At 43.7% G+C, this 23,272-nt stretch overlaps 2 protein-coding genes across 2 annotated transcripts; one reads left to right on the forward strand and one right to left on the reverse strand.

The window, feature by feature from the left end:
- Positions 1 to 4,081: 4,081 nt before the first annotated feature.
- On the forward strand, positions 4,082 to 18,676 carry ttyh1 (tweety family member 1). The gene is made up of 14 exons (XM_076279547.1): positions 4,082 to 4,207; positions 5,969 to 6,198; positions 8,255 to 8,366; positions 8,853 to 9,184; positions 11,159 to 11,254; positions 11,889 to 11,961; positions 13,906 to 13,981; positions 14,089 to 14,144; positions 14,460 to 14,552; positions 14,694 to 14,786; positions 14,920 to 15,059; positions 15,946 to 16,113; positions 17,404 to 17,482; positions 17,873 to 18,676. The coding sequence occupies exons 1-14, from the start codon at positions 4,082 to 4,084 to the stop codon at positions 17,954 to 17,956; spliced, it is 1,758 nt and encodes a 585-aa protein (XP_076135662.1). The 3' UTR covers positions 17,957 to 18,676.
- A 397-nt stretch (positions 18,677 to 19,073) lies between these two features.
- Positions 19,074 to 22,383, reverse strand: josd2 (Josephin domain containing 2). Its single transcript, XM_076281028.1, has 4 exons — positions 21,750 to 22,383; positions 21,404 to 21,529; positions 20,924 to 21,118; positions 19,074 to 19,829 (listed from the first exon to the last, which is right to left on the reverse strand). Exons 1-4 carry the CDS (start codon positions 21,869 to 21,871, stop codon positions 19,718 to 19,720), a joined length of 555 nt encoding a protein of 184 aa, XP_076137143.1. The 5' UTR covers positions 21,872 to 22,383; the 3' UTR covers positions 19,074 to 19,717.
- Positions 22,384 to 23,272: the final 889 nt, after the last annotated feature.

Genomic DNA, 23,272 nt, shown 5'->3' on the forward strand with positions numbered 1-23,272 from the left:
CATCCGTGTATACTTCTTTTCTTGAAATGTTTGCTGGAAAAATGACTTAAATTCTAGAATGCTTTTGCTTTGTAAGAGCAGGTGCTCTGAGCATCTGCTGTGCTGTGTCTGTGCAGCATTTGTGCAGGAGACTCTTATTCTGAGGGCTATTTCCCTCAGCAACTCTTGCATACATAATATAATTTCCCCTCCTTTCCCTTTCCTCTGAGATAGACGCACACTATACATATGAGTCAGTGTGCATTCGCTCTCTCTCTCTCTTTCACTCCCCTCCCCCTCACTCTCTGCCAGTGACACAGAAAAACTACCCCCCCCCCCCGTAGCGCATTCATGCCCCCCTCCCTCATCTCCCATGGCACACAAACACCCAGCTCTCACTCTCCCTCCCTTGCCTTGCTTTGTTTTTATTGTATTTTTTTAAATCCCTCTTTCTCGGCCAGACCATTCGGCCAGTGAAAGAGAAAGCATCCCTCTGTCCCCTTTTTACAAAAGGAACCACTTGCACCCAGTCAATTTGCTCCATTCATAGTGTTTTTAAGAAGTCATATTTTTTTGCAACTGGGGACGATCCACAAAGAGGTTTTGTCTACAAAATAATTGTGAGTTGTTTCTGTTGCTGTCACCCTAATGCACTCTCTCGACTCTCGATCTCTTGCTTGTACTGAGTGATCACCAGCCTGCCTCCTTTCTACACTCTGTATCTGTGTTGCTTTCTCCCAGCCCCCTCCTCACCCCCACCCAGCCCCCTCCTCACCCCCACCCACCCATTTTCAGTCTCCATCCAAGTGTGTTCTTCTGCTCTCTGACTGTCTAAATATATGTGCATATCTACCTCCCTCCATCTCTCTGAACCACAGCCAACTCAAGTCCTGGTCAGTGGCTCAAGTCTCAGGATACCCCCATTTTGCCTTCTTTTGCGATTTGGGGGGTTGTCCAAAAGACAACATACAACATCGATTTTGTCTAATTTTTTTAATTAATTTGGTTTCTCTTTCTGCAAAACATTACTTCGTTTGTTTTCATTGCTCTGCTTGGTATTCTTTTAGGTGGAGCAAAGCTCATTGGCAGCGGTGAGGCTGTAGGGTGTGAAGTTCTTAATTGTAAGAGGCGCGGACCAGTGGAAGACCCCTGGCTAACAACTCCTTCCTCACTGCACGAGACATGGAAGATGATGCCGATGATTAAGCTCGTTAGTGGAATAATGATCTGACAGTGGAATCGTGCCGATTCTTTTGGTGAAATTGATAGATGCGCTTCGGGAATTTCAGGAGCCTGTTCTCCTTCACTTAAAGAGTCTCCTGGGATCATCCTCCGTGTTAATCCCTCTCCATCTCTCCAAGTGCCACTCCGAACAGGAAAAATCCACAAGAGCGAGAACACTGTGTATTTTCTACACCAGCGCGTTTTGATTGTCACATTTTTGGTTCTCTCTCTTTTTTGAGTTGAACAGCCTCTGATTCATGATGATTTTTTTCAGCGGACAACCCGCTTTAATTGTCAGCACTATATTCCAGTGATTTACGAATAAGTCGGGAGAAACTGAGAAGGGGAAATCAAATAGTGATTCTAAAAGTGCACAGTTCAAGGTTAGTCAACACTTACGTTATTTATAGTTTTGCCACATGCAGGCTATGTGATGAACGGTATGTTATCCATAATTAATTAGCCAACCTTGTATGTGAATGCCTGTGGTTGTGTTATGCCTTAGAATTTCAAAACAGTGAAGAATGCAATGCAATTTTTTGTTTGAAATGTAGTTTTGGCCATGGTGTAAGCTATGCAGACGTTTATTTTAGCCTATTCACAGATGTAGCCTACAGTGCCCTCCCTTTGCAAGTGCATGGCTATGGTATTGGTTATGGGATGTAGGCTAGTCTATTTGATGACACTGGAATTGCTGTTTGAATGGCAAAATCATTTTGTCGGCGCGTAATGGACCATGCTTATCCAGATCTTTATAATCTTTATTAGCTCTAAAATTATCCCTCGAGTAACTCATTGCACTTTGCTCCTAAACTCACCCCCGGATTCAGTGAAATTTCAACCTGTCTTGGCTCGTTAAAATATTAAAAATAATGGTATTTTATCTTCTTGTCAGCATAGAAAGGAACGAACATGCATGATAATCCGGGCGTCAATATGCAAATAGCTCACGTTTCTCAGAATGCAGTCTTTGAATCATTGAGATGTCTCCTACAATGGCTGAAAGAAATTAAAGTAGCCTAATTTGTCATGTAGTGTGAGAAAACGATGGTTAAATCTTAATGAAGATGAAATAACTGTGACATTTGGAATTGTGTCCCATTTTTTAGGATTTTCCTCATCAATGTCCTATATTATGGTAGACATTGGCTTGTTATTGATGTTGCCTTCCCAGTGTTTTAATATTACATTAATTCATGCAGCAGGGCCACAACTGCTCAAAATTGGAAGTTATTCAAAACATTTGTAACCCTGTAAGCTATCTGTGACAAAAAATAGTTTACACATCACGTCCATCACGTGAGACCCCCCAACTCACAATTGTTTGCCTCTCATGTTATGCAATGATGGCCATCCAAATAATGAGCTGCCAGGAGACATCACATCAAGGCCAGCTTTACCATCTCCTCTGACTGCTTAACAGCTTTGAGGGTCCCGCCTCCACAAGGGGTTGAGTAGCCTAGGAATGAGTCACTTAGTCCCTTTAATGTTGCCTAATTGCTGTTTTAATGTTTCATTAAATGTAATTGGATGGTAGTGTGTTGGTTTTGCCTTTATGACAACGCTTGCCCTTGCCTGTACTTTACAATGTCATACAATCCAGAAGTAATAGATCATTTGAGAATTGAGCAATTATATACAGACTAGATCAATCAGTGTGTTCAGTGTGTCAATTATTGCTGAACACGTATCATTGCATCGATTGAAAGGTTGCAGGCGATTACTTTAGAGGAGCTGTTTGATTCAGAGTAGACTTTTGGGTGTGTCCAGTTTAGATTCTAACACTGTAACAGCGTCCTCTGTCCTCCCTGGGTGGGTGTAGGCCCAGGTCCATACATTAGCCCATGTGGAGCTGGCAAGTCTGCTTGGAAAACTTTTTGTGTTTGGTAAAATGTTCCACATTGTCCGGTGATATCAGTGTTCAGGTCTCTGTGTGAACTCTGACCTTACCACCTTGTTGTTATTGCTTCACATGAAAGGGCTCCCATATTGACACACACACACATATTACATTACATTACATTTAGCAGACACTTCTTGACCAAAGTGACTTACATATGTCAGCTATATTACAAGGGATTACATTGTCCCCGGAGCAACTGGGGGTTAAGTGCCTTGCTCAAGGGCACAACGGTGGAAGCCGGGAATTGAACCATACCCCCCCCCCCCTCCCCACACACAGTTTTTATGGAACCATGCTTTTGTTCTCAGAGTGAACATAATTCTTTTGATTGGAAAGGCCATATACGGCCAGTGATTTTGGGAAATGCATGCATCTTCGATTGTGTTACTGTTACACACCATGATTGGGTGTAGCAGTTTAACTGTTCAGGTCTGATAGATATGCAAGAGTGAAGAGGAGTCTGTTTGCAGTTCAGACCATCCATTAACAGTAAGTGGTCACCCTGGGCTATAGATCTGGACATTCCTGGTTTGATGAATGGTCTGGCCAGTTTCTGCAGTTGTCTTGAGGCCTGTGGTCTTAAACAGTCCCATCCTGATCTCTTAATCTGCACCATCACCCTCATCTCAACCAGCCTGCCTCCTCCCGTCATTGTAATGAAAATCTCAGTTTTATCAAGCGACCATCCCATGCCCGTATTAACCTACTTTTCATTCTCTGTCGCTCTCTCATTCTCTCTGTCTGTCTGCCTCCATGGAATCATTGTTTTCCTCGGTGAAAAGGGATTTTTTTTGTTTCAATTAATGTTATTCTCTGATGTAATTCACATAATTGTCTGGATTTGTGATCATGAATCATGAACATGAATGTTGAAATATTTGGAATACCAAATCTCTCTCTTCCCTTTTGTCTCCTCCATTCAATCTCTCCACCATATGTTTAGATTTAGGCTGGTCACCAGGGATTTAAGCCATCATGGCAACCGTCCCCAGCTACACCCCATCAATATGGGTCCGGCTGTGTCATGCCCTTCCTCGTCTGGACCTCACAATGCAGATGCGGGATAATGCGTTCACACCAGACAGTTGGGAGTACCAGCAGGTAAGTGTCTTTCCCCCTCCGCTTTCCTCCCTCAGCATTTCTCTATGCAGTAATATTGAGGGAAATGCATTAAGAAAGTTCCAGCAACCTCAAACCTTAATGCTTAATAGGAAGTTCACTTTGGGACTGACTGACACACACACACACACACACACACACACACACACACACACACACACACACACACGTACTCTCTCAGACAAAGTGCCTCATATCTTAGTCTATCAATATAGTGGCTAAATGGATATGATGGTTATGGTTTCCCCTCAATTTACAAACCTCAGCCAAAATGTAAAAGCCATTGCACTTCTCTGGTCATACAATCATTTCTCTATCATGATTTTGTCATTATAGATTGAGGATGGGTTATATGTAGCTTTCTTCAGTTATTGTTTCTATTCCTCATCTGTTGGACATGTGAAAATGCATGCCTCCTCTGTGCATGTTACACTAATGTTGCAAACTCTCATGAGGGATCTGTCAGCGTTACAGCCGAAGGACTGAAAACACAACAGTTTCAATTGAATTTCACGTTTCATATCTCGCCTTGTTGGATGCGGCACGCTTTGAACTGCGGAGGCATCAAATGCACAGCCGCCACATTCGCGCTGACTTCGGGGCAGAACGCAGTCATGGCTGTAATTACCATGCAATGTCTTCGCCGCAGAAACGAGGCAGAGCATCTTTAAGACCCCCCTTCTGCAGAGCCCTGCTCGCGCTGAGCGCTCCCCTGCTGCGGAGGAGGATGAGATTCCCACAGTACATTATCTACAGAGTGCAGCTCCAGAGGAGAAAACAGAGGAGCATGTCCACTCGCCGAGGAGAGGGGAGCTTGAAAGGGAGTGAGCGAAAAGAGAGAGAGGGAGAGAGAGCGAAAGAGAGAGAGGGAGAGTGCAAGTGACTACAAGAACGGAAGAGCAGAGAAGTAGAGAGCAAAGAGGAAGCAAGAAAGAGCAGAGAGAGGGGGAGCGAGAGAGACAGAGAGAGGGAGAGAGTAAGAGAAAGAGGTAGAGAGAGAAAGAAAGAGGTAGAGAGAGAGTGGCAGTGAATGTATTTAAGTAGGTCAGAGATTATTAATAGAGATCCAGTGGCGTGGATAGAGAGAGAGAGTGGAGCGGGAGGGAGGCAGGCAGGGCAGGGGATGACTGTGGTGAGGAGACTGCAGGCGAGAGGGAATGTGGGGAAAAAGGGGATAGAGGAGGAGGAGGGGAGAAGAAAAAAGCTGCAGAGGGATAAGGTAGAGAGGAGAGTGAGCGAGCGAGAGATGGGCAGGGGTAATGTGACAGATGGCAGGGATAATATTGCAGATATGGACTGTATGGGCGCATCCTTGGTGTATAATCATTGAGCATGATTGACAGTGCCAAGTTTAAAGTGGGCATTTTAATTGCATGTCAGCCCCCACATACTGGCTGCATGGAATGTTCCAAGCCATCATCAGTTACCTGCCAACACAGAGGCAGGAAAAAATCCCTCAGTTGCATATCGGCTATACAACTGAGTGTGATGTCAGCCTCTAACTGATCCTGCTGCTTCCCCCAGTAGTGCTCCAGTCTGTGATGAAATATCGAGGATCATATCTCATTCCTCCAGATGTCCAGTGTCATTCAATATTTTACACAGTTGTCTTTGTGAAAATGATTGATTCTTTCTCTCTCACTCTCTCTCTCCTCTCTCTCTGTCTCTCTCTCTCTCTCTCTCTCTCTTTCTCTCCTCTCTAATTCCCCACTCCTCCCTCCCTGCCCTCGCTTTGTCTTGTAGACGCTGCTTGTCCTCTCCAGCTTCTCTGCCATCGCGCTCATACTCTCGCTCCTCGTCGTCCTCTCCTTCCTCATTCACTACTGTTGCTGTCACCGTGGTGACTCGGGCAATGCCTCCGATGAAGAGGAGGAAGATGATGATGCTAGTGGTGGTCACGGATACAGTGGGAGAAAGGGAAGGGGCATCTGTTGTGTCACATGGGTTTCTGTGGCAGCGGTCACCCTTTGCTGGTAATAATGACCAATATTACATCACACACCATTAAGACGTTGCATTAGACCAATAATGTGTCATCCCTTGATGGATTTCAAATCTCTAGAAAGCTGGACCTCTCTTATTTAGTGTAGATATGCTTTACAATAGAAAGAGATACTTACATTTACATTACATTTATTCATTTAGCTTTTATCCAAAGTGACTTGCACATGTCAATAATATTACAAGGCCTTTTGGGGTTTGGAGCTCTTGGGGTTAAGTGCCTCGCTCAAGGGCACAATGGTGGAAGCTGAGTATTGAACTCACAACTTTACAGACTACTGCATGCTAGCCCAGCTACTTAGCGGCTACGCTACCACCGCCCGATTATTATAGACATTGCTCTTTAAATGGGCAATGCTCTGCAGTTTGTATCAGCAGTGTAGGCTTGGTCAACTTGTAACAGAAGCAAAGTTGTTTGCATGTTACCCATTGGGCCGTTAAGAAATCTGCTGAATCAACCATGGTATAAATGCAAGTGTGACCTGATTACTTCTTCTGAAAGCAGTGGAGTGGGACGTTGGTAAGCACCTCTGACACTACGATGCTGTGCATTGTTATGGGCCCTGGCAGGCAGTTGAAGCGTACAGCTATGAACCTTATTCACCCGCAGCCGCCATCTTTCCCTTAGGTAATAGGAGACCTTTGTTCAACAGCTGTTTGGTGTAACGTTTCACACCATGTCTTCATTCATTGTCTGACCTAATCTGTCATTTTTATGATGAGTAATGATGTGAGGCTTTTGTGGTGAATGCTCAGACATGTCACCATTACTTCCTTTTCCACAAAATGTCAGCTCCCCAGAGTCACGGGACTAGCCCGCTGTGGGAAGCCCACTCTTCTCTCATCCTTTTGTTTTGCCTTGAATTCTGCAGTGTCTCCTGCCTCTCACACGCATGGCTTACATAATGGCTTTAGTGGTGAACTTCATCAAAGACTTAATTGTGCCCCCAAAAGAGCAATGCAGATTCTCACATGACGGTCTCTGCTGTAGTAAGATGCATTATTCATCATCTCCTGCGAAATGAATTATTGAGCGAAACAATTAAGCACATTCAACAAAAGACTTCAGCGCAGCCACGTCGAGACAACTCTGTCACACGGCAGCAACGGGCGACATGTAAACAGTGCTCCACGTCCAGAAACCAGAAGGTTTTGTCATGGCCCTTAAGTCGCCTAATCCACGGCTGGCGCAGACCGGGGCCGGGTCGCCATCCTCCTGATACGCCAGGATGCCATTTATTTGTGTCAGCGCCGTAGAGGGAGGGGGTGGGGGATTTGATTTCTGCTTCCATGATGTCATCATATGCCACCTTTCTGATGGCTGTGTGCTTACATTGCCCTGAAGGCCCCAGCAATGTCACGCCTGTGACATCTCCTCTGATTCACACACTCACTCACACACACACACACACACACACACACACACACACACACTGATTTTTTTTACATGTGATGGCCTCTGAAAAGGGGAAAGCAATGACTTATGTCTTATATGAGCAAAAAAGACATGGTGATGCACATGGTGGCTGTGTGTAATACAATGGAATAACCATGGCAAACAAACACACCCCTCCTTTCCTCTCTCTGCTCTTTAATCTGGGTCACATACTTTGTGAGAGATTGGGCCGTACCATTCCCTACCAGGGGCGAGGGGATTTGGCTAACATCTGGCTCAAACTCTAATCTGAATATTTGAATATGAGAGATATGTGTAAATAAGGTTCTGCTTCCTTTTGAATTTTCACAATACTCAAAAGACAAAAAGTAGAATAGTTCTGTTACAGTTGATGTCATCTTCAAAATGTTGTTATATTCCTGTTGCATCCTATCACTGGCTGCTTTGAATCTATTTTAATATGTGCATAGAAACTGAATTAAACATTACCACCCCCTTGTCCTTTTCATTTATTCTCTTCTCTCTGTCCTCTCTCTCTTCTCACACTCTCTCACTTTCTCACTCCCCCTCCTCTCTCTATCTCTCCCTTTCCCTCTTTCTCATTCTCTTCTCATGCTTCTCCCCTTTTACAGTGTTGCCATAGGCGTTGGTTTCTATGGCAACAGCGAGGCCAACGATGGGATGTATCAGTTGACCTCGTCTCTGCTCACAGCCAATTACACGCTGGCTTCCATCGATCTGCTGGTGAGGGTCTACTGCAAGAGCACTGCTTCAAAGAGATGCTGAATGTTAACACCCAGCAGCTGCCTCTATGTGTATGTGTGTGTGTGTGTGTGTGTGAGAGAGAGAAAGTGTATGCACATGTACTTGTGCCACAGAGAGTAATATTCTCATATCGATCAGGCTGTTCAGTCATGCATCAGTGAATCCCTGATGGCCCACTCTGATATGTGACCTTCCCCTCTCGCTCTGTTTCTGTTATTCTATCCCTCTCTTTTCACTCCTCTTGTATGATTTCTGTCCCTTTTTTACTTCAATGTATGCTGCTTGATGACCTTCATTTTTGGAACTTTTACGTTGTTTTTTCAACGTCCATGAAATTCTCTTTTTTTACACATCCTTTTTTAATATTAAATGCATTCTCTCTCTCTCTCTCTCTTTCTCTCTCTTTCTTTCTCTCTCACCTTCTCACACTATTTCCTCCTCCACTATTCCCACTACTCTCTCCAGGTGTCTGACACCGTCTCCGGGCTGCAACAGTCCATCTCCGGGCCCCTGACCTCCATGGAGGACCTTTTCACAGGCAACAAGCCGGCGCTAGTGTCCACGCGCTCCTGCCGCCGCCTCTCCGAGCGGGTGGTGTCCCTCCTGTCCTCCCTGACCCTGGGCCGTGGGCTCGTGCTCACAGACGGGGCCACGGGGAACGGCAGTGACACCATCATCGGGATGCTGACCCCAGCGCCCCCCTCCATCGCCCCCACCCTCACGCCTGCCTCTGCCCCCCCTGGGCCATTCTCACCTGGCTGGGCTGCCAACACCCTCATGGTGAATGAAGACTACAGGTGAGACCTGTCCAGACCTGTGCACACTAACAACGCCCAAGACACTGTTTACTGTATGATATAAGAACAAGCAGAGAAAATCTAGTTTCAATGGCTCTAGCAATAAATCTTCAAGCTATGGCACCCACAGTATTTTACAGTTTGGTGTAAACAGCTGATTTCATGTGTCTGTAATGTATTAAACAGACACATTTAAGTGATTTATTGTCATATTACAGTTTTTCTCAGTCGCTTTGGTGCTTTTCTCTATTAGTTCAACCTCCACAACATTTAGTCATTTGTGCACATCATAGTAGCAATTTCTCCTTCCTCTGAACAAATTGCAAATACTTTTGGACATATATCAGTTGCTTTCATACAATTCTCTGCTGTTTTATAACATTATCATTTGCTCATGTCATGTCAGTCAAAATGAACTATACTTATGGATGCTGAATAGTCGTTCCCAATAAAACTAATAGTCTTCATTTCATTGCTTGAGTCATTTCATACAAAATTGGTGAACTAGTTATCAAATTCTGTCACAATGCTGTAGAATTGCAAAGAGCATATACTGTAAAAATGTGAAACTGAAATTGCAAAGAGCATATACAGTAAAAATGTGAAACTGAAATTGCAAAGAGCATATACAGTAAAAATGTGAAACTGAAATTGCAAAGAGCATATACAGTAAAAATGTGAAACATACGTATTCAGTGTCTTGTACTCACTTACTCTCTTAACTACAGCAATGTGTAACTTTACTGTAGTTTTTAAATGGCTGTACAAGTGTATAGTGCTGTCTTGAGCATGTTCAGGTAGTGTCACCGAGTTCTGACCTTTTTTTGCATTGGAAAACACTGAGAGAATAAACTGTCATAATGAAAACATGACAAAGCCATTTGAATATCTTGTTCATAAACGATGGTGTCAAGACTTTTCATTTTGATGACACTGACAGTTTCATTGACATGAATACTTGCTTTTGAGGAATGGACTGTCCATTTTGAGCAAGTGACGTGCTTTTGCAGGTTATCCACTAGGTTTTGCAGTTTGCACTAATTGTTTTGAGAAATGCACTAACTGCTGTGCAAATGTTACAGTTTTTCTCAGTCGCTTTGGTGCTTTTCTCACATCACTATTAACATTTGCACAGCAGTTAGTGCAATTCTCAAAACAATTAGTGCAAACTGCAAAACCTAGTGGATGACCTGCAAAAGCACGTCACTTGCTCAAAATGGATAGTCCATTCCTCAAAAGCAGGTATTCATGTCAATCATCAAAATGAGAAGTCTTGACACCATCGTTTATGAACAAGATAGTCAAATGGCTTTGTCATGTTTTCATTATGACAGTTCTCTCAGTGTTTTCCAATGCAAAAAAAGGTCAGAACTCGGTGACACTACCTGAACATGCTCAAGACAGCACTATACAGTACTTGTACAGCCATTTGAAAACTACAGTAAAGTTACACATTGCTGTAGTTAGGTGAGTAAGTGAGTACAAGACACTGAATACGTACATTTTTACTGTATGCTCTTTGCAATTCTACAGCATTGTGACAGAATTTGATAACTAGTTCAACAATTTTGTATGTAATGACTCAAGCAATGAAATGAAGACTATTAGTTTTTTTGGGAACGACTATTCAGCATTCATAAGTATAGTTCATTTTGACTGACATGAAATAAGCAAATGATAATGTTAAAAAACAGCAGATAATTGTATGAAAGCAACTGATACATGTCCAAAAGTATTTGCAATTTGTTCAGAGGAAGGAGAAATTGCTACTATGATGTGCACAAATGACTAAATGTTGTGGAGGTTGAACTAATAGTTATGAGAATTTTCATTCTGATCTGAAAAAAGCACCCAAGCGACTGAGAAAAACTGTAATAGTGATGTGAAAAAAGCACCAAAGCGACTGAGAAAAACTGTAGTGAATTACTGGGTATGCGGTTTGTGACTGACTTGCACTGCTCTCTTTATTTTCAGGTGGCTCTCGTATGTCTTACTCCTCCTGCTGGATTTGGTTGTGTGTCTTTTCATCCTGCTGGGTTTGGCTAAACAGGCCCGGTGGCTCCTTATATTGTAAGTAAACTCGATGATGACACAGACTCAGTCATTCACACAGAAGATATACCAAAAGGATAGTGTATGAGTGTAATAGTGTAATAGGCTTTATTATAAAAAGAGTGACATTGCTTTCAGAATGTATATGAATATGAAGTATATGAAGAGGTATGCTTATGAGATATGCTATGTAATTAGGAGAATGGTATAGCTTTCCGAATAAGTGTTTATATATAGAGGTTTATGCTCTGTAGTAAACAGAATGTTGCTTTCAGAATAACAGTGGATCTGTAGAGGTTTATGCTATGTAATAAATAGAATAATGTTGCTTTCAGAATATGTATAGAAGCACTCAGCTGAAGGCAAATGCATCTCCTCTCGCTTCATATCAGAAGAATGGAAAATGAAAGCTTTTGTCAGCCGAGCTGTTTACTGCTGGCTGCCTAGAGAGCTATAAAGAGTTGGGATGTTTATGTTGGCTATGCATCTGTGCAGTCATGTGTCTGTGGTAATCTGTAAAAACACACACACACACACACACACACACACACACACAATCACACACACACACACACACACACACACACACACACAGATATGCACGCACGCGCACACAGACGGTAATGGATGCCCCTGCGTGCTGTGCTTGCAGGATGACGGTCTTGGCCTGGTTGGCTCTCTTCCTGAGCTGGGGTTCGCTCGGGCTGGAGACGGCCACCGTAGTGGTGAGTGGCCAGGGCCTCTCAGTGGCTGCCCACAGAGAATGGCCCAACAGAAATCAGAGCAGTGGGGTGCATGGGGAGAGGCTGCACACAGCCGAATAGCCACTTTGTGTTGTCTGTGGTCTGTGTGTGTTAGTGTGGAGATGGCTGTGCCGATTTTGGCCATATAAAAAAACCTGCTCACACTGCAGCCAGAATATGTGTGTGTGTATGTGTGTGACTGTGTATGTGTGTGTGTGTGTGTGTGTGTGTGTGTCTGTCTGTCTGTCTGTCTTTTTTATGTAGCTGTGAAAGGCCTGTTCTTGCTGCAGAAATGCTCAAGGCATAAATGTGTGTGTGTGTGTGTATGTGTGTGTGTGTGTGTGTGTGTGTGTGTGTGTGTATGTGTGTGCATTTCTCTCTCTCTCTCTCTCTTTCTTGCTCTCATCTCTTTGTCCCTCTTTCTATTTTCTCACCCGCTTTCTTTGTTCTTCTTTCCCTCCACCTTCTTAATTCTTTCTTTCTTTCATGCTCTCTTTCTCTCACTCTCTGTGTGAGTGTGTATGTGTGAGTTTGTGTTACTGGCTTTGTGTTAAACTGTGAAAGACTTGTCCTCCCAGTGAACACTGCAGTCATGGCAGAGTCCCAAAAAGGAAGGAAAATGGGGCAGAGATTAAAGATTGAATGAGTGTGTGCCTGCCTCTGTGTGTATGTTTCTGGAGTGTGTGTGTGAGTTGTGTGTGTGTATGTGTGTGTGTGTGTGTGTGTGTGTGTGTGTGTGTGTGTGTGTCTGTGTGTGTGTGTGTGTGTGTCTGTGTGTGTGTGTGTGTCTGTGTGTGTCTGTGTGTGTGTGTGCGTGTGTCTGTGTGTGTGTGTGTGTGTGTGTGTGTATTGAAAGTGACAGAAGGATTGAGAGAAGATGAATGTAAGAGGTTTTGAAAGGAAGGAGAGAGAGAGAGAAGAGAGAGAGAGAGACAGAGAAGAGAGAGAGAGATAGAGAGACAGAGAAGAGAGAGAGATACAGAGAGAGACAGAGAAGAGAGAGAGACAGAGAAGAGAGAGAGAGACAGAGAGAGACAGAGAAGAGACAGAGAGAGACAGAGGGAAACAGGGAGAGAAGAGAGAGAGAGGGAGACGAAGACAGAATCTTGAGAACATTTGTATCAGACAGAAAATTTGGACGATGAGGAGGAGGAGGCGACCATACATCACTCAGTGTGGAGCTGAGAGGCTGGGAAGTGCCACCACTCCCCAGAGCAAGTGCTCCCAACAGGGGGAGAGGGAGAGGAAGAGGGAGAGGGAGGAAGAGGCCAGGCTGGTGTCAGAGGGAACCAGGGGGAGAAAGCATGGGGTGGCCAACAACACAGAGCCCCTCTGTTTGCAGCTAGTCAACAAGAACATTCACCCCGCAATCAGAGGGCCTCTTATGTGCTTGCCTCCTTTCTTCAGCTTCCTCTTTCCTCTTTCGCTTTCATCCCCCCATTCCCTCTTGTTGCATTATCTAGGGGCCGACGCACTCCCTTTATAAGACTTATTAAGACTGATTAATTACATTTACCCAGATACCTCAGGGAGCTAGTCAGTCAGAGCTAGAGGGAGATAGACAGACAGGCAGAGATCAGAATAGACGCATGAAGAAAACACAAGTGCGAGAGGGAGGGTGGGGTGGAAAGTGAGAGAGATGGAATGAGAGAGAAAGTGGAAAATCAATAGAAAAGAGGGGAAAAGAGAGGGGGGAAGAAAGAAAGAGAGAGCGAGAGCTATGTGACACTCAGTAAATCGATAGCAGACTGTGATCAGGGGAGGCAGGGGAATGTGGGGAGGTAAGTGTGTCACTTGGTCAGTGTGGCACTGCTGACTCTCTCTTTTTTCGTGTGCTTCTCTCCCTCCCCTCCTCTCTCTCTCCACTCATCTCACCTCTCCCTCTCTCTATTTCTGTATCAATCTTTTTCTCTCTATCTCTCCCAGGCTCTGAGTGATTTCTGCACGGACCCAAACACATTTGTCCTGAACTCCACTAACTTCAACACGGGAACAAGCACAGGTTGTGAATTCACTTTTGCATATGTGTATGTGCACTGTTGCAAACTATACATGTAATGTACGGAACACAGATGTTATTTCTGATGACTGGTCCCTACCTGTTTTTAGATATATTGGATTATTACCTCACATGCAGTAGGAGGATGAACAGCCCTTTCCAGCAGGTAGTATAGCAGCTCAACAGACACACTCTAATGTCTCACTGGCAGATTATGGAGGTGGTGGTGGTGACCTTTATGGTGCAGTAAAACAATAATATTTACTTCTACACTTAATGATCAGTAGTAAGGACTGATAACTTTAGCAGTAAAATACTAGAGACTTCCTTTAAGATAAGTTTCAGTGAGTACAAGTAATGCGTTATGAAGTTTTTTGTTCCCGTTTATGTCACGCAAAGACACCATTTTGTATTTGGGATGTGTGTTCTGTATTGTGATTGTCTGTGGGACATGATGCTGTTTGTGTTGAATTGGATTCAGCTGCTGACTCAGTCACAGAGGGCGCTGTCCAGTATCCACTCCCATCTCTCCAATCTGGAGAGAGACGCCCTCCCCCGGTTTCCAAAAGCAGAGGTACGTGACTGTAGAACTGGGGCAATCTGCAGTGCTCTGACACAAAGTGGCCACCAGCAAAACAAATAGTCACGAGACTACATGAGTCCGTGGCCGCTCAGGCCAAAATGGCTGCTGAATGTGGATCTCCTGTATTTGTAGAGATCACTCAGGGATGTACAGCAGATCCTGAACTCAACGGAGGGGAACTTCCATCAGCTCGTGGCATTACTCAATTGTCGGGGGCTCAACAAGGTACATGGAACACAGCTTTTATATTAATGCCCTAATAATGCCAGAATATTAATAAAAACAACAATCTTGCTCACACTACCTTTAGCTATTCATTCATTCCAGTCATTGCTCTCTGCTGTCTCCCCTCTCCCAGGACTACATTGATTCTCTGAAGGGTCTGTGCTATGATGGGATGGAGGGCCTGCTCTATCTGTCCCTCTACTCCTTCCTCTCCGCCCTGGCCTTCACTGCCATCCTGTGCTCACTCCCGGGGGCCTGGAGAAGCTTCGCCAGGTGAGGCTTTCACAGTGGCTGAGCTTGTTGTTGTTGTTGTTGTTGTTGTTGATGTTGTTGTTGTTTGTGTTTATGATCCTTCCTCATGGCATCAAAACTGCTTAGGGACGGTAGCCCCAGTCTAATTATGACTGGCAAGTTGTGTTTGTTCATCTGCCTGTCAAAGCAGGTTAGAGAGGGAATTGTGTCTTGAGTGGCACTCTAGCGGGACGAGCCTACTTGGCAGTCTGTAAACAAAAGTGCATCTGATGGAACAACTATGGACAACTGTAGAACAGGGTTGTGCACAATTCGAATTGCAATTCTGCTTCCTGTTTGCTACCTCAATTGAATTGCAAGTGAAATTCAAGAATTGAATTGGAATTTAAGAGCCAGTTTCAATTCAATCCTGGAATTTTGCACAAGCCTGCTGTAGAAAGACATGGCAGGACAACTACGGAAACACACTGCAGCTGACTTATTATTTAATTGTTTAATTGTTTAACATATAAAATATGCATAGTTCCCTTTCATTTATATGAGAAAAGAGCAAAGGGCTAAAACTCACTGGCTTTGCTCTCCATGGAGCTTTCCAGCCTGTTTCAGCTGCCATCAGACACATGCACATCTCAAATGCGTAGATTACAAATGTACTTCAGAGAATCATTTGAAAGAGGAGGAAAGATTAAAGGGATTAAAGAGCGGATTATTTAATCTGACAATATCAGCTCATTTCATTAACAGGGCAAAGCAGTGTCTCCTATCTACATTCATGCTTAAAGCTATTTCTGGATAAAAATTACATTTCACAGCTCGGCCTCTTGGCTTGTTGCATATCTGCCTGTTTGTTTTCTTGATTGCCTTTTTCATTTTCAATTCTAAATTGATCTTTCCTTCAACGATGCAGTGACTCAGAAGACTACGAAGACTCTGACAGTGAGAGCGAGGACCCCTTCACTTCTCATCAGGCACGTAGACAGACGGCCATGGGCTCCCAGCGAGGGGCCTTGCCCCCCTTCTATAGTTACCAGGGGGCCGGCTGGACACCCCCCTTTTCTAGCGCGCCACCCCTCCCGTGAGTAACACACACACAGACACACAGACAGACAGACAGAGTGACCCCACCCAAAACTGAGCCTGGACGCTGTGCTTGACAGCCACGTACACTGACAGCCTGACTGTGGTCTCTGTGGCCCAGTTCAGCCACCTCTAAATAAACCTCACTAATGCAGTGTGCTGACAATCATTTGACACCACAGAGGTGCAATCAAAGAACTGACAAGTAAATTACCCACACATACACAGCGCCACCAACTGGCTCATATTTGTCAACCCCTGTAGTGCTACTTGCATGAATGCACAAGCATTTACACATACTGTAGGTAGGTGCAGTAAGCCCCACAATAGCATTCATCTAGGTCTTACCCTCCCCACACACCCACCCAAGCATGGGAAGATAATTTATAGTGAGACACAACATGTAGTTAGCCTAATGTAAACACACAGATTAATCCATGTGTAACACACACACAGACAGACAAACAGACAGGTCTATGGCGACTGCACTTTAGGAAGAATATAACAGACACAACCCGAGAAGTCTGTCTGTCTGTGTGTCTGTCTATCAGTCTGTCCTTCATTCCAAGACAGACGTAGATCGCTCACTCAGAAAGAATATGAGAAGAGACGAAGCAAAATGTCACAGTATGTAGGTAAACGCCCTCTGCTCTGTCATCCCCTCATCCACCATTCAAGCCATGGTGTCCAACTTTCATTTGATCAGCTATCAGCACTCTCCTTTTTCTCCTTTTTTGTTCCTTTGTTCTTTCTTGCTCTTTCTTTTTGCTCTATTTCTTTCACTTTGATGTGTGTGCGCTGAAGACCTTATCAGTCCGTAGCAGATTGCTCTTTGGACGTTTAAGTGCAGGTTTCTTAGCGAGTCCCATCTGTGTTGCTGTGCACTGCTCCCTCCTGCTTTTTTCACGGCACAGTCCACCCTTAGTGACGCGGGGAGAGCTTGGGGATATAGGAACCACCACACACAAAACAGACCAGTCCACCCCCATTTCCCTAAACACGAGAACCACCCCACCTCCCATTCCCTCTGCAGTCACCTTTCCTTTGCAGTAATTCCAACAGCTCATGGTACTGCTATGGAGATGAATGAGTACCTCTCTAACTATCTTCCTCTCCTTCTCTCTCTGCCCATCCTTGGCCCTACCTCTGGTCCTGTCCTCTCTGCGTCCCTGGATGCGGTTGTCGCACGTTTTTTTTTTCTTGTCCGTCCTCTTCCTGTCCTGCTCTGGCTCCTCCTCTCCTCTCCTCCCTCTGTCCTCTCTGTCCCTTTCTCTCTGTCTCTACACAGGACTCCAAACGCTTCCTCCAATGGCAACCCTGGCTATGAGAGCCTGCCCTTGATTGACAGGCAGTCCCCACCCCCCTCTGTGAGTTCCTCTGTCTTTGTGATCTCATCTGTGATCTGTGACATTCTCATGTGTTTGCACTTTAACTGTCGTTTTTGGTGTTGTTTGGCGTGAATCACTCAACATGAATATCTCTGGCTTGCATGTAGGCATAAGTGGGGGTTAATTTATCTTCAATTTGACTCTAAACTTTTGTTTTACCTCATCACTTCTATGAATTGAGCCCAGAAAGTAGTGCACACGTTACTGGAGGGTTTCCTACTTTTTAGGTGGCTGATAATTGATATATTGACATCTTTTCTTTTTCTTTCTTTGTCTTTTCTCATTATGCACTCATTCTCTGATGGATCTATCTTTCACCTATTTGACGCCTCCTCTGTCCAATCACACCACGGCTTTGTGAAAGTACAGTACTCTCCCAGCATGCTGACCGGCTATGGGGGTAGTCAATCAAACCCCAACCCCGCCCATTCAAGGAACCTGTATTCACGCTAATTATTTTTTATGTATAGAATTTTTAAAAAATCTATATATATAGCAAATGTTTAGTTTTCATATGGATGGACACTTTACTGAGATGAAAGACTAATTAAAAAAAGAAATGTGAATGCAACTCGTGGAGTCAAAGGTGTAACGTCAGTACCATTGAGTATAAGAAGCACTTAAATGCAACAGATTGAATGGTCGATTTACAGATAAAAGCCATCCAGTATGCTCGAGAGGTTAATCCTCACTCAAAGTAACCCCTTTGCAAAACCCCTCCGGTCTGTCTAGTGTCATTGTGAATGGTTGCGCTGAAAGCCCAAATGGTATTGACGTTACTGTAGTTCTCTATTTTTTACATGTATCACCATTATTTTGGAGCTTTTTATATTGTTGTAATGTAGAGTCACAGACACATAGCAACGATGGCACAATTTCAGTGTATGATTATGCAGTGTTCCTCACTTGTTATTGAGACTTTTTTTTATTGTTTACTGTACTTTTTTTATAGGTGGCAACTCTATATGACCTTGTATACCTTTCTGATACTCTATAACATATATTCACTGTAAATGATGTTTGGTTATTGATGCACTTTTCCTCCTTATGATACATTTGTGTGAGGGCTATGGTGAGCATCTTCTCTGATAGCTGAGTAGAAGACTACATTACCCAACTGGCACTGAGCAATACAGCCTCTCCCACTGACAATGACGCAGTGGTTACAAAGTAAGCAGCAATAATAATATGGACATTTAACTGAATAGTGTTGTCTGCGTGTGTCAGGGGTCTGTGGATGTTCTGTGAGTGTATATATCTATACATATGCATATAAATATATATATATATATAGTATGGTGGACATTGCATTGATCCCCCACCCCTTTCCAACTAGCCCCATGTTTCTCCATGTTATTCCTCAACATTGACTTTCTATGGTATTAATGCTCCTTTTGAATGGCATCCTTTTTCACTACAGAGTCTAATACAAGTTAAAAATAAAACCTACTATAACATGGCTCGCCGTTGTGATTCAAATGACTTATGCCATGCACACTTCACTACTACTACTGTCCCTTCACATCCACATGCAAACTCCATAAATAAATAAATAATAGATACTCATATGTTAGGTTCTTATAAATAACATCAGTTCACTTTATTAGTTGTTTTCATTTCCTCTGAGCTTCACTGACAAAAGGTGAAATCCTGAAAGACATCTCTCAAGAAGTCTTGGGTCACTATAGAATGCATAGTTCAACAGACAGACACCACAAAAGACAGACGTAGAACAATATATAGACAGCTGGCCAGTCAGCTGTTGTGAAACACTTCTGTGCATAGATGGAGAAAGACAAGCCAATTCCATCGTGTCTACTGAAGCAGTGCAGTGCATAGATGCATTAAAAGAGAAGAACATTGGAGAACTATTGATTCTCACACCTTCGAATCAAGTACTTATCAACCTGAGAAAGAGAGAACATTTGAGACTGTAGTGAGAGAGAGTGAAAGAGAAAGAGACAGAGAGAGAGAGAGTTAGAGAGAGTAGGTAATGCTACTCTTGAAGTGATATCCACTCAGCTTGTAATCATTCAAATAAATCAGTCCTTCATGGTAACAGTCCTCCTTGAGGACATTGTTATGAGTATGTGTCCGTGATCCATCAAATCTCCAAACACCTGCAGTGCTTATGTGGAGGGGGGCCACCCGTACAGTCAGCTTTCTTCGAATCTGGGTTGGTTGTCTAGTGCAAGAGCATCCCATCTGGAGACATCACTTTCTCGAGTCATCTGCGTTCAGCCATGACCCATCGTCCTCCACCTCCCTCTGGACCACCAGAAGCATCTCCGTGACGTCCTGAGAGAGCTGCTCACCGAGAAACGTGCTGTGGGGAGGATGAAATGAGACAGCAATAATAAGGAGAGGAAATGAAAGTGCTTGCACACTGCCACAACAAACTCCAATAAACCAACAAAATGTCAACAAACTCCAGCACCAAGGGTTGGGTCTGTGTGTGCACCGTCAGTCTGTGTTTGTTGGATGTTGTTGAGTTGTTTGAGTCTGACATGTACAAAAGTCACTCTTTTCAATTACTGGCTAGGCAGTGTGGAACTGGCAGTTGGTTTTCTGAGCACTTTAATGACTGCAACCATTAACTGACCACTTTAGGTTTGTTGGTCATCCCCTTTAGACAGAGGAATGGATGGGCATGACTGAGAACAGTGAGCGGAGAGTGGCCAGAGCGGAGGAGTGCGAGTGTTGGGGCCAGTAATAGATTGGCAATAGAAAGTGAGGAGGACCTGACAAACAGCCATTGTCCTCTGACACCATGTGACAAACTCAAACATAATGACCCGCACAATGACTGCCAAAGCTTAGATAAACAATAGATGCAATCATCAATCATCACCAGGGTCAGCGTGCCACAACACAGAAACCACCAGTAAATATTTCACCAATCAGAATATGCTGTGTGAGGCGCCTCCAGCCACTTCCACTCTAACTATTTATAATAGTACTGAGCATGCCAAGAGGAGTGAATGAAATCAAACCTTTGATGATTGGTGGGTACTGAGCCTTTTGTTCTTTAAACGTAACATAGGGAGAGGGGCCATATTGATGCCCCCATGTCTTTATGCGGTGGTGCTGAATTTTTGATGAAAAAATGAATGAAAAGGAGTATGCTCATTGGACATTTCTCCTTCCTGTGTCCTTACTCTTCAATAAATTTTTGACCATGAGTACAGACATGTGCAACAGGAGGAAGATGTCCACTTCTATCTGATGAATTGATGGTAATGTCAACCTCATTCATATAATGCAAATATGGGTAAGATTATATCTATAACTTCAACTCCAATGCTTATTTCAAGGCATTAGTGGCACACAGCACTGGAGGTATGTGAGACTCCCGAAGAATCAAACAGTTCAACTTAATGCACTGCCCAAATCTGTTCATCGTGCTTTTTAGTTACTCACCGAAGTTCTGCTTCCCCTCCAATACATGTGGGACCCTTTAACTTGGAGTCCAAGTTGTAGTAGTTCCCCCCAACCTGTCGTACAGCAAGCCAGTGTCTCCGCCTGAGAGGAAGGGACACAATTCCCAGTGACACTCGTGAGGGAACGTTGAGAATGAAGCCCTGAACTTTGTCCAAACGCAGGCTCTGCACAGTCCTGAGGAAAGATGAGAGAAATGACAGCATTAGCAGTGGAGATTATGAAAAAGCTATGGTGCTGAAAGAAGCCGCCGGCTGTGTGATGATCGCAGAATAGAATTAGGCTATTGTTCTATGTGTGATTCTGGAGGCAAGCACCTGTGTCCATGTGTGCAGGACTGTAAGTGCAGTTCTGTCAGTGTCCATGTGTGCAGGACTGTCAATGCAGTTCAGTGCTTAGAAAAACAAAAACCCCATCAATGATGTTTTTTCTCATTGGTGTTTGTAATTTCAGAGCTCTTACCTTCGTTTGTCCCACCATACTGCTGCCAGGCCACGACTCTGCAGAGCTGCCATGATGACATTAACATCATAGTTCCCTGTGCCCAGCATGGAGCGGTGCGGATTTACAACGCATTGGGGGGCTAGGCTGAATGAAAACAAAATTGGAATATTGAGCACAAGCTTGGAATATTGTTACAACTTATTAGACCCCATTTCTTACATGTGCACTGGTGTACAGTGATTGTTGCAAGAAGATATAAGATTAGACAGTTTCTGAAAAAGACAACCAACACAGCTGGTAGCAGAAACCATTCTGGACAGTATCTAGCTGCTAATCACATAAATCATCTGTCAAGTGACCTCACCGCTTGCAGATGTCGTCTGCCGTCTCCTTGGTGAATACTCTCTCTTGAAGCACGTTGTTCAGAGCGTGGATGGCACACAACTCCAGTCTCTGCTTCTCATGGAAAACTTCTCCTTCGCTCATACTCTCTCTAAATTATGACGGCCTACACGTGAACTCTGTAAAAATATCTGCATTTGATATCCTACTGAATTGAGTGACCTACCTCGCTAGCATACACATTTGAAATAATTGATGTCAAATCCAGCCAAGTAGCGTTACACTGCGAACTCTCCAAGAAAAAAAACGTTGTTTTGGCGTTATCGCTAGTTTTTGACTTGTACTACTTTTATAAATATGGGAAATTAGGATAAATTGAGCGGTAACGTTAGGCTTCAGAAGACAGTGTTGCTAGCTAGCTTGCTGTATCTCGGAACTGACTATAATCGTCTACTACCTTACATACAGACAGCCCGCAGTGCAACCTCTTCTCTTGAGGCGGTAAATTCAAATATGCTGATTTGACAGTTTGATCAACCACTTAAAAAGCGTCACCATTCTTTAAAACGAATCTTTACCAAACGCTAATCTAATGTACGCGAACTTGTTATGCGTGATGCTCAGAGTACATCTCGTGAAAACGAACAACCGGAAGTCGCCTTGTTGTTGCACGTCGGTGACGCCCCGAAAAGAGCTACATGGTTGCACATTATCTTCGTTGTCATTTACAGCCAGTCAAAAAAGAATGCCCATAACCTACGCCAATCACAAAGCAGTGCGATGAACTACGATGTAGGCTACGCGTTTAATATGTGTGTCCCCCCCCCCCGGTGTCATGACAAATTGAAGCTAAAATTTAACCACTGATAAATAATGGTGCACACACACACATAGTCGGACATCGTTTTTAAGTAAAGAATGTGGAAGTATGATGGATGCCCCCCCCCCCCCCCTCTTTGGGTCGTGGGGATTTAAAATAGGTTGTACATAGAATACAACCATCTCTGTGGCATAGAACAGTCTTCTGACGCTATCTAGTGCCAATACAGAGAAATGATTGAAACAGTGAATTCCCCATGTTTAAGAGTAAATTAGGCTATAGTTTCTTTGATTGTCATTTCGAGATGTAATGTTAACAAACTGATCATGGTTGACTGACTGGTATGGATCCAGAAAAAAAATATTATTTTTTATTTCACGTGCTTAAGTGGTAGGTTGTAATCTCATGTGATTTTAGTAGCCTATATCCTTTGCTCTTCTGGACAAATGAAAGTTCAAAAGCAAATTAAGCTAAATTAATAAAGATAAAGTAAATATCGTTTTATCATATTGCTTTAGGCAAAGAGCATGTAAACTAAATTTTAGCAATTAAAAAAACAATTTGTTCAACGGCTGTCGCCTCATTGGTTGCCGATTTACTTGGGAAGGTGTGAGTTTTTTAAATGGACCTATGGTTTAACACCATCCATCCCATTCTCAAATTTGGCTGGTTTGTGAAGCTGGAAAAGGTTGTGACGAAATCTATCTCTCGGCGCGCCATTGGTC

Source organism: Alosa pseudoharengus, unplaced genomic scaffold (genome assembly GCF_046254945.1).
Source record: "Alosa pseudoharengus isolate Yale_2024_CS ecotype anadromous, Long Island Sound unplaced genomic scaffold, YU_APseudo_1.1 YU_APseudo_1.1_scf_12, whole genome shotgun sequence".
Lineage (NCBI taxonomy): Eukaryota > Metazoa > Chordata > Actinopteri > Clupeiformes > Clupeidae > Alosa > Alosa pseudoharengus.